Raw genomic sequence first — 17,164 nt, 5'->3', positions numbered from 1 at the left:
TGGAAATTTGTCAGGCAGGTCTGAAAACTGCTGGTGACCCTTAGTCCTTGCCTCAGGCTAACTGCTGAGGCCTGGAATTGCCCAGTTCATGGAAACAGATGTTTAGACCTAGTCTCCTTAACTGTCAAGTTGAAGCCTGTTGTGGAATCAGCCTACCTTTCTCAACAGTGATATCAGGGAACATATAGGCATTGATAATAAGTAGCTATGAAGGAAGTAAATATAGGACAAGATCTAGAACATTTCATTGCTTAACAATTTCCACATTCTAATCAGACTGTGATCTTTAACTCAGATGTGGCTTATGCTCTACAGTGGCTCCTGTTGTGCTGAGACAGAACAGAAACAGATGCCGATTAAGGTACTTGCAGGTGTGCATCTCCAGAAACTGACCTTCCTTCCATCCACTCTTTGGGGCTTTGGTAATTGAGTTTGCAGAAACAAATCAACGATTGGCAGAAATAAAGGAACAGAATTATTAATGTGCAAGTAGACAGCTGTCACACTGAGCATTAAACTCAGAGACAAGCCCTGACGATTGTGGCTTAAGGATTCTTTATGAGGAGGACAGAAGTGAGGCCACACCAATTTCAGAGGAGGAGTCAGTGCTTTATAGGGGACATGGGCCAGGCACATAGAAGTGACAGCATCTGGGAACACAGTCTGCCTGGGGTCTATGGGCGTGAGTTCTCTTCTTGTCTCCTGCTTGTTATCCTTCAGGAAGTTCATCCTTAGGACCTTTACACAGATAAAGGAGCTTCAGAAATGATGCCTAGCTTTTATTTCAGGTGCAAAGGAGGACTGATTGCAAGCCAGAACTCCTAAAGCTGGTTTGTTAATTTAAAAAACAAACAAAAAACAGACAAACAAACAAAAACATCAGGCTTCACTTTGAAGTATTTGTGTTTTCTGAGTTCCAACACATTGCTTTACTCAGCTCTTAAGAATAAGATCCAGGATTTCTAGGAGCATGACATGTAATTCCACATTACTTCAGCTTTTGCTCAAGTAAATAGCAAACACCTTAAGTACAGAGTCATCCCTTAACCCAAGTCCTACAGTCAATGTCTGGGCCCTGGGCGCTCTAACAAGTTTGGATAAATGACCACCAAATGTGTGTGTGTCTGTGCCTGTGTGTGTGTGTGTGTGTGTGTGTGTGTGTGTGTGTGTGTGTGTGTGTGTGTATGTACATATACAACTAGCCACATTAGGAGGAAACCAAATAATGAGACCCACTGACTCATCCAGCCAAGTCCATCTTCAGGCTCCTGCACAGGATTAGGCTTGAATACAAAGTGGTCAGGATGTGGTCCATTCCACCCATTGTTGATCCTGGCACTGTCTCAGTGGCACTCTCTCCTTGTGAAATCTCTTTCTAGGGAACAAGTTCCTTTCTTTTCTTCTTCTACTTCTTTTTTCCCCAAGGAGACTCCTTGGAAAAATACAATTCCTTGGAACCTCTATTCCCAGGGGCAAAAGGCACAAGGATGTCTCTCCTTAGAACATCTGATGCTACGATGGTGGTGATAATTTGCAGCCTGATCTGAATTATTCCTATGTTTGAAAGCAGTGTTTAGAATTTAGTGGGTGATTTATCTGTCTGTAGGGTTTATATAAATACTACTTACTAGTCTTTCATATTATTTGTTTTTCTTTTAATTTTTCTAAGAGAAGACATGGGGAATCCATGGCTGGATTTGAACTCCTGATCTTTCTACTTCTGCTTCTGCCCAACTTCTACATGCTTGCAAGTATTGTAATGTGCTTTTAGTATTACAGGGCATGCATGTGCCACCAGGCCAGGCTAGTCTGCTAGTTTTTATGCTATTCTATTTTAAATGTCTTATTTTTGAAGTGATCTCTATACATTTGTATCCAACCATCTATACAACTCCAGGCGAAGGTGCACCCCATATAATAAAGCCAATACTAATATATATCCATATCCATATATATATATATCCATATATATATGGATATATATATATATATACATATACATATATATACATATATATAATCAAAGAAAGACTTGCTCTGCTTTTCCTTCCTTCCTTCCATAGCCCAGGCTGACCTTGTACTCCCTATCTAAGCCTCTCATGCTCTCATGTGCTGGGATTGTAGGTGGATGCCATCACTCCCAGTCTTGATAGTTTTACCTTGCAAAGCTCTTGTAAGTTTATGAACTTTAAATGTCTGTTTTTGTTTCACATCAGCCTTCTTGGGTTGGTTCAGGACATACTATCCAACACAGGACCCCTTAGTATTAGTAAAAACAGCAGCATAAGAAAAGTAATTCTCACCTTCCCTTCTTCCTATCACAAACTATAACATCTAGGAAAATTTTCCTAGATTTCCCATTTTCCTTCCCCATTCCAGATAATATGACCCTCATTTTAAGAGGCGACTTTCCTGTACTCAGATGACAAGAGCACTCTACTCTTTTAATCTTAATCTCTTCCTTGTACTAAAAAGCCATAGATTATGTAATTTATGAACAACAGTTTAGGTAATTTAGCTCTCAACTCTAAAAGTTGGCCTCCAATGCTATTTCTCTATGACAGACCACTCTTCCTTAAGACTGAGCACGAAACTGCACAAGTCAGGACAGGAGAGTTGGCTAAGTAGTTAAGAATGCTTGGTACAATTACAGAGCATGCAGGTCTGTAGGTTGATGGTATTATGCAGGTGAAGGTAGGCCAGAAAAAACAAGGCCTGTCATTGGACAAAAAGGAAGGGAAGTGGGAACTCTCTTTAGAAGTGAAGGAGAATCAGGAGAGAAGGAGTCAGAGGGAGGGAAAGGACCTGGGAGAACATGGCAGCAGATGTTAAGATTCTTTTCTGTGTATAGATACAGGTAATAGTGAATATTTCCAAGGGATGGGTATGTACAGGACTTTGTGTTGTCTAGATGGGCAAATTATCTTATCAATTGGATCAGAGGTTATTATGTGATGTGTTCTTTCATGTGGTGACTTAATTGAGTTCAAGAGAAGGTGTGATGGCAGGAAGCACCAAGCCTGCCACGAAATTGGGGTGTGTATGCTTGGTTTGGAAACAACCTGCCTTGGGGATTTAATGGGTAGATAGATTGCTGCCGGTTTCAGAGAGTAGCCATCAGCAGTGTGAGATGGGAGGGAGCTTAGCAGGTGACATATTTGCTGACTGAAATGAAAATAATCCACAGATGACACGTGTGTTGATACTAGTGGGGAATAAAAGAAACCATTTTTATTTTATATAATAACACAGGTTTGGTACCCAGAACTAACATGGTGACTTCCAAATACCTTAACTCCAGTTTCAGGGACATAATACCCTCTGAAGACACTCTTCCTCAGAGAGACCCACTGTGACCACTCATCATGTTTTGCTCGAAACTCCTATCTAAGGGGACCTGCTTAATTCTGCTCTCCTAAGTCTACTTCCTTCTCTATATTCCCAGTGTTATCCAGGCTACTTTCCCCCACATGTCCCTGAACACTCCTCTCTCATCTATCCACACCCATTCCCTCACTTAGAGGATAGTACATGGTATAAACCTGATGAATATTTATTGACTGCATGAATTTCTGCTATGAAAAATGAAGTATACTGTTAAAACTTCTAAAATAGTTTTAAAATATTTATTTTTTTCCCCACACCTTCCATAAAAAACTTATGGCCAATTTTATTCAATCTTGTGGGAAAATTTGTCTTTCTTGACAAGGTGCCCTGATGTCTTTGGTTTTCTGCTGTATGTTTAAGGAATTTTATTTAGGGCATTAGCCTGAGGGCAACAGAAAAGTGACAGATGTGTTCTTTGTCCTCATTGTTGAGTGCTGCAGCCACCAGGCAATGTGTGGTGACCAAATACTCGAATACACCATGTAGCTCGTGCAAGTGAGAAGGAGAAATTTTTTATATTATTTCACTGTGATGGGTTTTCATTTCAATGGCTGCATGACTAATGGCTTATATATGGGAGAGAGCAACTCCATCCTTAAATACTGTATATAAGCTGTTTTGTTACCAAACTGGCCGACAATCTCCTTCTTATTTAAGTGCAAGGATACCGGTTAAAATCACCTCCAATCTCTAATATGTGAAGGTTTTACAGAAGAAATAACTGGTTGAGAATAAAATTATCAGCAGACATAAAGCTTTTAATTAAACCAAGATGGTCAGTACTCTGAAACAAGGCAGGGCAGATCCCCGTCTCTTTTCTTCTCTTCACTGCCAACCACAGCAATGACAATAAATAATACCCATGCTCCTCTGCAAGCATGGTCATCATCATTCTCATGGGCACAACCCCTAAGGCTGTCATCACCCCATTTCCCAGATGCAGAAAGTGAGGTTCCAAGAACACTACTTGGCAACAGCAGACCCAAGACGCTAAAAGTTTATGTGGTCCCAGGGACAGGCCGCATGTGCCATATCACTTCCCTTCCCACACCAAGATCCCAGATATTCTTAAAATAGATGAAAGATCATTTAAGAGCATCTCTTGCCAGCACTGCTTCTTGTACACATCAATGCTGTACACACACAAAAGACTAGGTGGATTCAAATCACAAAGCAAAACTGAATTCCACGTCATTCATTAAATTATTGAGCGTATTAAAAATGGAAGTGTGAGAGGGGGATTGGGACTCTAATTTTGCAGCACAAACACTTCCACCCACATGCCAGCCTCTCATTATGGTTCTGTGAAGGGGCACAGATGATATCCATAGCCTTCATTTCACTCAGCTCTTGCTAAAACTGTGAACATACTAAGTCATCACTGTAGTTCATAGCAACAAGGAATCCAGCCCACCCATCAGGCTCTCCTTTACCTGTAGGGGAGCCCAGCACTTCATAATTTCACATTAATGAAGAGTAGACTCCGTCCTTGTTTCTATCTTGCATTTCATTTCCACAATAATTTGAAGAGCATGCGGAATGGGGATCACGTGAGGAAATGTAAACAGTGCTCAGTTACCACAGCTCTGAAAGATATGTTCTTCCAACAATGTAGGTGACTACTCTATCCAAGCCTCAGGGCCATGCCCTTGACCTGGTTACTCCCTGAACTAACACATGCATAAGATATACTTTTTCAAAAGCTGACTCCCTGAGTGTTCTCTAAACCTGCACACATGCTACTGGAGAGATGGCCAGAGGAAACTTACCAATACATACGACCTTTAAGTTGTCTTTCGAGTGTATATATGTTGTTCCCTAGTCTAGACATTCTGACTCTATCCTACACTTTCCTACATGACAGTGGCTGCTCTCCATCTTCCTCACTCTCCTTTCCCATCTGTGCCTTCAGCCATTGGCCTATTTCTCAGAGAAAACAGAAATGGCTAGAAAAGAAAAGAAGCTTTCCAAACTCCTTCGGACAAGTGTCCCATGGACCCCGTGTCCCCATCTGTGAACAGTACTGCCTTTATCTGAAGCTATTTCTTTCTCTTCTGTTAAACTCCCAGCCCATGAGTGCCAGGGTTAGTCTTGTGTTTGTCAGACTTACTGGTGGGACAAACTGTCTGTTAGAAATCATGTAAAGGAGGGAAATCTTTTGCTTTTGTTTCCTTGCTTGTGGTTTCAGTCCAGGTCAGCTGGTTCCTGTGGAGAGGCAGAATATCCTGGGAGGAAACTAGGGTGGGAGGAAAGCTCCAATCGAGGAACAGCCAATTGACATGGGGGCCAGGAACCAGAGTGTAATCTTGACCTATCTCCCAACATCCTTTATCTGAATTGGAACCCACAGCCTCTGGAGAGCCACCCACATCCATGGTGAGCTGTTCCATTCTAAGACCGCATCCCAGCCACTCAGAGGCATGCTTTACTAATCTCCTAGGTGCTTAATACCATCAATTCCATAAGCAAGAGCAGTCATCACAATTCCCATTTTAAACACTATGTGCTACTTACCTTCTTATACAAACAAACACCTCTGTCAACCCCACTGCCACAGCTAATAACCCTTCTTCTCCTATCTTCTAGAGCAGAACTCCCTGGAGATCCCTTTCTGTGTCCTATCCCCTTTTGCAATTCTCAGTTGACTCACTGTGTAACAAACTGCTTTTGTTCAAATTAGCAGTGACTGCTACATCCAGAAATCCAGTGGCTCTTAGTCCTGTTTTCTGTTTTGATACTGGCCGCTCCATTGTCTTGTATCTGCTCTCCATTTGGTCTTCAGGAACCCTGCTTTGCTGAGGAATCCTCAGTTTCCCCACTGTTCTCCCCTGGATTGAAGAGCCACACAGACTCTTGTTCGTCATCTCTTCTCTTCTCCCATTCCCATGCATTTTCATGGCTTTAGCTACATGCTGGCATGCTGCCCTGTGTAATCCAAAGGCAGTGTCCCCAGACTCATAGCCAGTTGCTCATTTCCCCTGGGAATTCCAGTGTCTGGTAGATCTCTCAAAACTTAGCTTGTCCCAAACTAGCCAGGGACATTCCTGAAACTTGAACGACTCTGTCTTCTATTTCTGAGTCTATGACAAGTCCAGCCTCTTGTTTACTAGGTCAATGTCTTACCTGACTCCCCCTCCTTCTTTCTCTCATGTCCCAGGCAATGCACCACGGTCCACAGTGTTTGTGATCCAAGTGTGCTGAACCTCCGTCCACTTTTCACCCTCTCTGCTCTTGCTCAGCCCCACCAGGTCCTCATTAGCTGACCTCAGCTGTGATGGCTTCCTGAGTATCTCCCTGCTCCTTGCGTTGTTCCATAGTAGTCGATTACAACAGTCAAAGTAGCTCCTGTAAGATGTCAGTCAGAGAGTGTTCCTTGTAATGTCATTTGCCTTAGTATAAAAGCTGGAGTCTTGGGTGATGGGGAGATGGCTCAGCAGTTCAGAGCGTTTGTGACTCTTCCAGGTGACCCATGTTTGATTCTTAGCACTAATGTCAGGTGGCTCTCAACTGGGAAGGATCTAGCTGCAGGCATTTTTTCAACAGCTCAGCCCGTGTCAGCACACAGGAACAGAATAAAAAGGGGATTAGGCATGCTGTCCTTGCTCCCCCTTACTCTGATGAGACCCCAGCCTATGGGATGCTGCTGCTCACACTCAGGTGGACCCTCCTATGTCAGCAAATCCTCTGAAAATGACCTCACAGACTGAGCAGTGGGTGTTGCAGAAACAAAAGATTGCATGTGTTTTACATGGAGATAAACTTCTAAGAGCTAATACCCTACTTTTAATCAGCTCTCTGAGACCCCAACCTTCAAACCACATAAATTCAGCAGCAAAATAGTACATTCTGAGGTTGAACTTTCTCCTCTGCAGGAAGAAGAGAGGAACCTGGTAGCTGGTTTGGTCCAAGCAAGGTGCTTTCCCTGTGCTCTGCTGGAGGCATAAACTCCGTGAACTGAAAATAGCCAAGAAAACAACTATAATTTCCTCCTTGCTTCCTACAAAGGATTGAACAAAAATGCTCAGGCCCTCCCGGGCGATCATAAAGAAGTTTAAAATTTCAAATATTATTAAATATGTAAGTAAATGGGAAAAACTTCAATTTCTACCAAGTTCATTTTTTCTAGAATAATAATATTCTCTGGGGGCTGGAGAGATGGTTAAGAGCACTGGCTGCTCTTCCCGAGGTCCTGAGTTCAACTCTCAGCAAGCACTTGGTGGCTCAGGACCATCTGTCTATGAGGGGATCTGGGGCCCTCTTCTGGCATGCCGGTGTACATGCCGCAGAGCACTCATTAACTAAAAAAGCAAACAAAAAACAAATAAAATTTTAAGCAATTTGAGGTTATTTTGTTCCATAAAACCAGAAGACCTTTGCTAACTCCTAAAATCCTGTGTGAGAAAAACACAGGCTCTGTTGCTAGGGACTTTTATAACGAAACCACTCCCAGGAAGGAAATTTGAGAGTGGCTCTCCCCAGGAGTGAGTGAAGTGGGTAGGAAACACCATAACATCTACTTAAAAGAGTGTCTATTGTGAGAAGTGCTGATATATTTTTAAACACTTTAATTTGGTACTTAAAATAATTATATGAAATATACAAACACATGCTATATTCTTTTTAAAGCTCTCTCTGTGTGTGTGTGTACAGTTTTGTGTATGTGTGTGTATATGTTTGGGCATGTGTGTGTACATGTGTTTGTGTATGTGTATGTATATGTTTGGGCATGTGTGTGTACATGTGTTTGTGTATGTGTGTGTGTGTGTGTGTGTGTGTTTGTGTGTGCATGTGTATTCTCAAAATGTGCACCAGTACATACATATGCACTGGTTCAAGTGCTCCTTTTTGAGCATATATGACATATATGCATGTGCCCATACAGGACAGAAGATGGTACTGGGTCTTCTGGAAATGGAATGGTTTTGATCCACCTGATTTGTATGCTAGGAACTGAACTCAGGTCCTCTGTAAAATCAGCAAGAACTCTCAACTCCTGAGGCAGTGCCCCGCAAACCCTGCTCCATTTGTAAAGGTTTTTTTTTTTTTTTTAACCTGTCTATCAGTACAACATCAGAAATTTCCAATACTGCTCTTCCCAGAATTCTATTCACCTTCAACCAAACAGCAAGGCTTAGCCAATGGCTCACCCAACCACAGAGCTCAAAGTTGTTTTCAGAGTTCCCTATGCTACACCGGCTCGGCTCTTTCCACTTGGAATCTGGGCACTGAAGCATCTTCTCCAGCCCCATCAACAAAGGCACCGACTCAGAACAAGAGAGCAACTGACCAAATACTTGAGTGACCCTAAGTGCTTGTAGAAATCTGATGGTCAGAGCAGGACGGCAAAGGAAAACATAATGCTGGTTAACAAAAAAAGTTCTCCTGCTTTAGAACTGACGGTTTCCAGAAACTTTGCTTCAGCTGAGCCTGTTTCTTCATCCATCACAGGGTTACCCTGTAGGGTTAGGTACTTCAGACATCATGGTGGCACATGGTGCATTTCAATTTAGAAAGCCTCATAAGTCACTTCTAGGAGATGCCAAAGAAGACAGTAAGGGAGTACAGCCCTCTCTTGCTTCTCACAGAGGCAGAACGGGCAACCTCTGTCCTTCACTGTGTTACGGGCATTGGGGCCCTGCTTCCAGGTTGGAGATAAACTCAGAGAGACTCCATAATTTATGGCTTTAAGTATGAAAAGAGATGCAAGTGAATTCAAATTAAGTAATTGCATCAATTATTTTAAGTGTTTGTTTGGTTTTCATTATATTTAGGAACCTTTGAAATCCTCTCACTTAAAACTTATCTCAAAAACAAGTCTGCTAAAATGATTTAGTAGGTGAAGGCCAGGGTTGGCCACAGGCATATGACAACTTGAGTTTAATTCCCTAAGATCCACATGGTAGGAGACCAGAGCTGATTCTAACAAGTTATCTTCTGTCCTCCTTGTGCCTATGTGCTCCCCTCGCCCACACAAAATAGCTACATTAAAATGAAATAAGAAAAAAATAAAACCTCAAAAATAACTTCCCAAAATTAAAAATAACATCACTATATACATTTATGTAAAGTGTAAACGTTTTCATATTGCCTAGATATTATGGTGTCATCCCAGTAGAATAACTATTCTTGATACATATTCATTCACTTTAATCAGTTTCCTTGCTAAACATGTCTCTAAAACTATCTCTGCTTTTCTTAGTGTATTTAATGGGTTTATATTATTTTCATTATATAAAACACGTAAAATTTTTCACAAGGGTATATATGGCTACACATTTGAAGTTGTTGATATTTTATGACTCTTCTTTCTAGACCACACTATTTTGATTGAGAAATGATTCTTTCTATAAATGCTGGGGTAGCTGGAAAATTCAGGAATTTTGCTAGCCATATAATATTCTTGTCTAATTTAAATATTTTTAAATATGTATTTCTCCGCCATTTAAAATTTTAATTTCAAATACTTTTTTAATTTTTGAAAATTTCACATTGTATTTGCATCATTTCTTCCACTCCCTCTCTTCCTCCAACCCCTCCCATGTCTCCATTAACACTCCTCTCAAACTCATAACCTCCTGTACAAGTATATATGTACACACACTCACGGGCACACACACATGCACGTGAGCACACACCCCGACACACACACACCCAACCTGCTGATCTCACTTAGTGCTTTTTATATATACATTTGTCCAGGGCTGACTTCACTGAGCACTGGATAAAAGCGAGACATTTCCTCTCCCCTCCCCTTCTCGTGTTCAAATAATTACTCTGGACTCTGAAGGACCCTACCACTCACTCACAGATGGTGAGCTCTAGACTTTATTCCTGCTTTGAGGTAAACAGTGAGATTCCAACATGAATCGCAAAGAGGGAATCTCTCAGAATCCTTTTCACAAACAGCCATGGCCAACAAGTTCTTGACTTTGGATCTCTAAAACTCAGACAACCCTTTATTAGCACACATGCCATGGGTGTCTTAGAGTCCACTGAGCAGCTCAACCAGCGAACATCTGCTAGTTGCTGTTCAGTCATGATGGCGGGCCTAGTTTGCTTTGTAGTGCTATGTTAAACACCATGTAAACTCTGGGAGGAGGGATTTATTTGACTTACAGGTCTGATCATTGAGGGAAGCCAAGCAGGCACTCAGGCAGGAGCAGAGTTGGGGACTGTAGAGGAGTGCTGCTTGCTGGCTTCTCTCCAGGATCACATTCAGCTGCCTTCCTTATACCTCCCAGAAACACATGCCCAGGCACTTCACTGCCCAGAGCGGACAGGGGGCCTCTCACACCAGTCAGCAATCAAGACAATCTACCGAGACATTCCTACAGGCCAGTAAGATGGAAACATTTCCTCAACTGATGTTCCTGCTTCCAGATGACTCTAGTTTGTATCAAGTTGGCAAAACTAGCACAGGGAGTTTAGATGGCCAGCCATGGGGGCAGGGTGTGGGACAGAGAAGATCTATTCTCTGCCCTGGAAACAGTGGCTCCAAATACTTGGCAGATTACTTGACAGGCAACAACACAAAAGGCTATGTTTTCTTAGCATATCACACTGGTGGGGCTAGTGAGATGGCTCAGGAAGTAAAGGCACTTGTCATCAGGCCTGACAGCCTGAGTTCCATTCCCAGATTCTCTATGGCAGAAGGTGAGAATGACTTCTTCAACATTCTTCTAACATCTACATTGTGTGCTCTGGCAAATGCATGTGCACACAAATGTGTGCATGTGTGTGTGTGTGCTCACTACACCCCCACACACATATAAAAATCAACAATAATAAAATTCAGCGCAACCTCCCCCCCCCCAAAGGAAAACTCATCCTAACAGGAGTTTTAGAACTCAGAGTTTTCAAAGGAAAATTGGGGAGAGACTCATCTCTGGAAATGAAGATCACTAAGACACATAACTTACAGGTTTCTAACTCATCTACTCTCCTCAAGTTTAAACAGAAATTTCCAGGTCCTGGCTCAGTTCTTCTTGAGTTCAAGATAATATACTAGCAATAATCAGAGCCATGGGGCTAACATCATTCTTTTTCCAAACAAGTAATACAGTAATAACTAATTTTCTAGAGAAGGAAATAATACAGTAGGAATTGAAGCAAAATCATTTTACACTAAATTATACACAAAATCTTTAAAAATTAAAACAAACTATTCAAGGAGATCTCACACTTGTGGTAGTAAAATGAACCACATTAATGAACCACAAACGCTGGGGCTTCACTACCAACCCCATGGCCACCAGCCCTGTGGCTACCCAGTACTTGCAATGTGGCTAGTTCAGAGTGAGCTATGCTGGAAGAATAAAATATGTCTTATATTCAAAGTATTTAGCACAACAGAAGAAATGAATACCGAAATAGTTTTATGGCTCCATGTTGAACTAATGTTTAGGATAAATTGGTTTAAGTAAATGACATTACTGAATTTAATTCCACCAGCTGCTTCTTGCTGTTTTAATGGTGATTCAAACATTGAAGAAGAAAGTTTCTGAGCAGCGATCCACAGAACTTTCTCAAACTGAGCAGAACTTTGGAGTAGAAGGTAAAAGATTAAAGAAAACACCTGTTGAGATGTTGCAGCATGGAATGTTCTTGGGAACATCAGGCTACTTGGGGATAGATTATCTGATGAAACGAATAGCAACCATGGGATTTGGGTTTGTGCGTGCATGCATGCCTGTGTGCCTGTGTGCGTGTGTGTGTATGTTTGGTACTTAAGAAATTGAGGAGTAGCCTTTTTTTCTCCTGCTAAATATGATCAGCCCCTGGCAAAAACCTTAGCCTTCTGTGGAACTGAGTTTGTGAATTAAGGGACCCAAAGCACAAATGTCTCTTTTGAGGTTAGTGTCATATTGCAATCTCTTCCAGTTCCAAGTAAGATCAACAGTCACACTGTGTTCCAGACAACAACCCCAAAGTGGAATTGGGTTATAGGAAACCATGCTTATTTCTTTCTTTGCTTTATGCCTTTGTGGATCTGACTTCCACACACTGAGCAGCCACTGCCCGGGACTTGCCTAGCTGGAGGGATTCACCCAGTCTCTACCATTTCCTCTTCCTCAACTGCCTTTTGGGATTTACATTTGTCTTTTCCTCCTATGGGCCATCAAGTATGCAAATTCACTTGGGTTTATCTATCTACAGGTTTTGGTAGGAAGGCATCATCCCAAAATGTCATCAGAACTGGAGGAACTCAAATTTGAAATCCAGAAATGTAAATTCGAGAGGCATGAACTTTATCAAATCCTGGACCTTTATATCTATGATGATTGGGACTACAGGTAGTCATTATGCCCAGTAACCTGTTCACTGTCTTGTGCTCTCTCTCTCTCTCTCTGCTAACACCACATTACCTCATATCACGAGAGAGTTTCACCTCTCATCCTGGATCTTAAGGAGCTTTGGCAGGCATTGGCTTGTGAGATAACCTAGGTGCTGTGTTTTGGGTCAACCTCCTTTGCACTTGTCCCTGAGCTTGTATTAAGGTAGATTCTGTCAACAGACGGAAGGACCTGGTCACACTTGATGCATCTAAGTGAGGGAATGAGATTCCTGTATGCCATCACTCTTTTACTCTGATTTTGTTCATTATACACAGATTCTATGGCACCTCCATTGATGTAATTGGCATCCTAATTGTGTTTGTATATGGGATGGTATATATGTATGTGAAAGTATTTGTGGGTTTTATGCTTACGGTCAGGGAGTGTGGGGAGTTTGATGGGATCTAAGGATCTGTCTGATGGACAGTTTGCAGGTCATGATAGTGTGGAAGCCCACATGGATCAACAGAACTCTTTGCATCTTCTATTTACTTTGGTGGTAGATAGGACTCTCCTGAGGGAAGGAGGGGTTACAAATCCTCTTCCCTGTCAAAGTAGTTATGCCCTCTGGGAATTCAGGTAAGAATAGGAAACAAGGTTTGAGAATCCCTGTTTTCAAACAAAAGAAATCTCATCATAATTATCTGTTGGACCCAAGGCTGTGACACAGACTGGAGGAAACTTCTTACAGTAATTCTTCAATCAATGCCTTCATGCTTACCTGGCCAACTCTTGAAAGTCAGTTCCTTGGAATTGGTAACCTGGCTCTGTTGTCCTGTGCTCAGGAGAATAAGTTTAATCAGCACAAATAGGACCCGGTTCAAAGGAGCAAGTATGTGGTATAAACTGGGTTTAAGTAATCCAGTCAATAGTCTGATTTCACGTAATCTTTTTTGACTGATTTGAACTTCATTATTTTTTTGACTCTATTGTTCTTTTTTTTTTTTTTTTTTTAAGCTATCAACAGACCTAGAAATGGTGATTGTGGTAACAAATTCTGAACATTTGTTGTTCCCAAACAGGCATTTCACAGGTTCCACCCATTCCAGTACAGAGGGTCTTTGCAGAACCACATCTCCATAGCCTTTTTAGGAGTCCTTATTTCAAAATAAATGTTTGCTGATTTGCGCAGAAATATTTCCTTGAAAGAATTGTTGTTGGAGTCTCACTGTTGTGTTTTTACTCCAGTCTTTGTGTTTTTCGCATTCTTCTCTCTCCTCTCATTTCTTAAATTTGAATTTTTTATTGGATTTTTTTTTTTTTTTACATTTCACCTAATTCTGAAATCATGGGTTCAAATGGTTATTTGTTCCTTGGGCCATGCCCTAACACAGTCTGGATGTTGAATTGCCAATACTTCAATCTGAACATGCGATGAGAATGATGGCTTTGCAAATGATAACCAACTCAATAAGTGATGCTATGGAGAGGTACAAGGAGCTCATATGAGTGAACAGTTCCTACCGGTGAGTCACTGACAGAGATGAGAACCCAGCACTAGGCAGGGAATGCTTCTGTCCTGTATGACTTTGAACAAAAGTCAGGGCTCTGGTTCTGTAGTGTCTGACTCTTAACAAGAAACCTGCCTCCTGGCAAGGGTCTTAGATTTGTAGCTCTTGGACTCAGTTGTCCTACCTGTGAAGAGTGTTTAAGACCCTCCAATTGTTTTCCACATTAATGATCCTCTACATAGAAGAGGTTCGCACCATGATGGGAATATCAATCAACTGTGAACCTCTAGGTCTCTGACAGGAGATTTAAAGATCTGTGATCCATGAGAAACACATGGAAAGATTGTATAGCTATTGGGTCTTCAATTACCCCTCAGAGGTGATTTCCCCACTATGTGAAGATGGTTTTAGCATACCATGGACATATAAGCACCCATATGGACCATTTCTTCTTCCTTGATTCATATAAACTCTCTTAGTGTCAGGATTTTCAGAAGTACTTTGATTCATGTGGAATGTGGATTCTGGACTTGACCTCCTGTAATTGGTGCTAACTTGTATACTGTTATTCTGGGGATATCTGGGGATGAGGATCCTTGAAGTAATGATTGTACTGGCAAGAGTGATAGGTACATAGAAGCTGGCTGGGATTTACCATTTTTTGTTTCTGGTTCAGCATCAGGCACTCCCAGCTCCTGTGTGAACAAACTCAATTGAAGAACCATATACAGATTTTGCTGAATGAGAACAGAGAACTGCTGGTGGAGCAGTCTGAACTGCCAGCATCCTATTTGGAGGCAAAGGGGTTCTGTGAAGAGTCCAGAATGAACATCTGTGTCCACAGTGCCAAGCAACAGCAGGTAGGGTTAGGTCTCAGGGTCAGGTTGTCCTCGTGTTCACCATAAACATTGACAAACCATTATAACTGTCTATTGACTGACCTAGGTCGCATCCAAGTGTTCATTTATATGAAAATTTACAAGGCTTTCTGTGGAGATAGCCCTTTTTCAAGAAACTGCATGTTTGTAAAGCAAATGCTCCTGCTCTTCGAGAATCTGCAGTTTATTAGGAAGATAGGTTGATCACACATCACAACACTACATGTCATTACGTGTGGAGGGTGCTATGTGGGAGCTTCTCTTTAGACTTGCACAGGGCTTTGAGGGATGAAGAAAAAGCCCAGAGCTCATTTTCTTAACAGAGATCGTGTGAGAATCCAGGAATTAAGTAGTTTGTAAGGAGGAGAGAATGGTGGAAATGCCAAATAGATGGTGTTTATTGTGATTTTGTTCTTCCTCCCCCTTTTTCCCCGTATATGAAGATGGTGCCTTCATGCTTCATAGATCTTGGATAACTGACAGAGTCTGAGGAGCAGCCTGTCATTTCTATCTCATTTGAGGGCTCCTGGAGAGTTCATATCTGGGCCTTACAACCTGAAGCTGGTTAGAAGAGCAGGGATGTGGAAAAGGTTTCTCAAAGGCTGAGGGTTGGCATTAGAGTTGTGACATCAAGAAAAAAGTTATTCATATATACCCCCAATTCTCACTAAGAAAGGTGCATTGCTGTGAGGACCTGCATCTTCAGGGGCATGTGGGGAGGCCAGTTAATGACATGTGATTTTGTCCAGTCATTCTCTACCTTAGTCATTTGAGTTAGATCTCTCCACAAACATGAAGCTTTCTGTTTTGTGCCGGAAAGCAATCTTTGCATCACTTGTCCTGTTCCAGGAGGAGCCCCTTCTCTTATTTGTCTCAACAAACCCTTAAACCATCCAGCTATTTTAAAAATATGGATTAGATTCCTTCACTTTACCTGAATAGAGGTATCCCCCTGGAAGATTCTGGTGTGTCTCATTGGCTTCACCATGATCATGTGTAGTGAGCCATATTGGATTTGGGCCTGGCTGCTTTGTAACTGCCACAGTAAAAGTCATGGGATTGTTGGACAGAGGCCTCTCCCATGTATTTACGACACAGGAAGAAAAGACCAAGTAGTAAACCCGGTGTCTCCACTGCATGACCTCTGCTGAGCCCGGCTGATGCATGTGGAACTAACACACCTGGACCACACCTGGGTGGTGGTCAATTTACTTCTGCCTTTTGCTTCCTCAGCCTTTATCCTGGAGATTTAGGCTGGTCTTCTCGGATTTCTCCCTAATTAATTCAGGTCTCCTAGTTGGTCTTTTGTTACCGAAGTCATGAGCCAGGTAGTCATGAGCCAGGGTTTCCCACTGTGCTTCCCAGTTATTTTCTACCTGGAGACTTGGGTATATAAGTGGTGAATAAAGCTACAGGAGACTCTCACTCTTCTTCCTCACTCTCACTCTTCAACTCTTCCTCTGTCTCTGTCTCTGTCTCTAATATTTATATATATATATATATATATATATATATATATATATATATATATATATATATATATATATATATATATCTTCCTCTCTCTTCCTCTCCTGGCTTGACACGATAACCTGTGTGTGTGTATGTGTGTTTCTTTCATCCCGTAGGCTTTCGCGCGATTCTCGGTACAGTGTCAGTGCTGGCGCCGACAAATGGAGGTCCCACCGAGATCGGAGAAGAAAGGGGGTACCACCTACGGGACGTTCCTGGAGCACGGCCGGCATAGGAGAAGGGACGGATTGGGGTAAGATGGGCCAGAAAAGGCCTGGATGATTTGGGCTAGCCTCAGTAAATCTTGTCATAAAAAAGGGACAAGGTAACGGTAAAGTGTTTTTGCATATGCGTTCTGTTAGAGTTATATTTTAGTCTTTGGACCCTGACTAGAGATAGTTTACACCCTAGACATGAGAGAGAATGGGTTTGGGAAAAACAGTCCTCCCGGACTCTCCGAGGTTGCTTTGGAGAAGGAGAAAAACCTTTTCAGAGCACTCCTAGGAACAGAGGGAAAGCAGGAGACGTCCTACCTCTCTGCTGGCTCCTATTGGAGAAATGCTTATTTCTGGTTCTGGGTTCCATAGGTAGGATATGTGTG

General features: G+C 42.0%; 1 protein-coding gene across 3 annotated transcripts in view; it reads left to right on the top strand.

Annotated features, from left to right (window-relative positions):
* LOC134481231 (uncharacterized) overlaps positions 1-15,033 on the top strand; it is a 51,501-nt gene extending 36,468 nt beyond the window's left edge. Inside the window, exons 2-6 of one of the 3 annotated variants that reach the window (XR_015634468.1) lie at positions 7,260-7,464; positions 11,839-11,941; positions 12,544-12,680; positions 14,057-14,188; positions 14,850-15,033. Coding sequence is in view for 1 of the 3 variants with exons in the window: in XM_087579616.1 (XP_087435742.1) it covers positions 7,260-7,331 (72 nt within the window). In the remaining 2 variants the exon portion in view is untranslated. Of the gene's footprint in view, positions 1-7,259; positions 7,465-11,838; positions 11,942-12,543; positions 12,681-14,056; positions 14,189-14,849 lie in introns of those variants that run through there. The other 2 variants (XR_015634469.1, XM_087579616.1) reach the window with 2 other exon arrangements.
* The last annotated feature ends 2,131 nt before the right edge of the window (positions 15,034-17,164 follow it).

The sequence above is a fragment of the Rattus norvegicus genome, chromosome 12, assembly GCF_021556685.1.
Source record: "Rattus norvegicus strain SHRSP/BbbUtx chromosome 12, alternate assembly SHRSP_T2T, whole genome shotgun sequence".
In the NCBI taxonomy this organism is placed as follows: Eukaryota; Metazoa; Chordata; class Mammalia; order Rodentia; family Muridae; genus Rattus; species Rattus norvegicus.
Note: the sequence above shows the minus strand (reverse complement) of the source record. Positions and strands in the feature narration are given on the sequence as shown.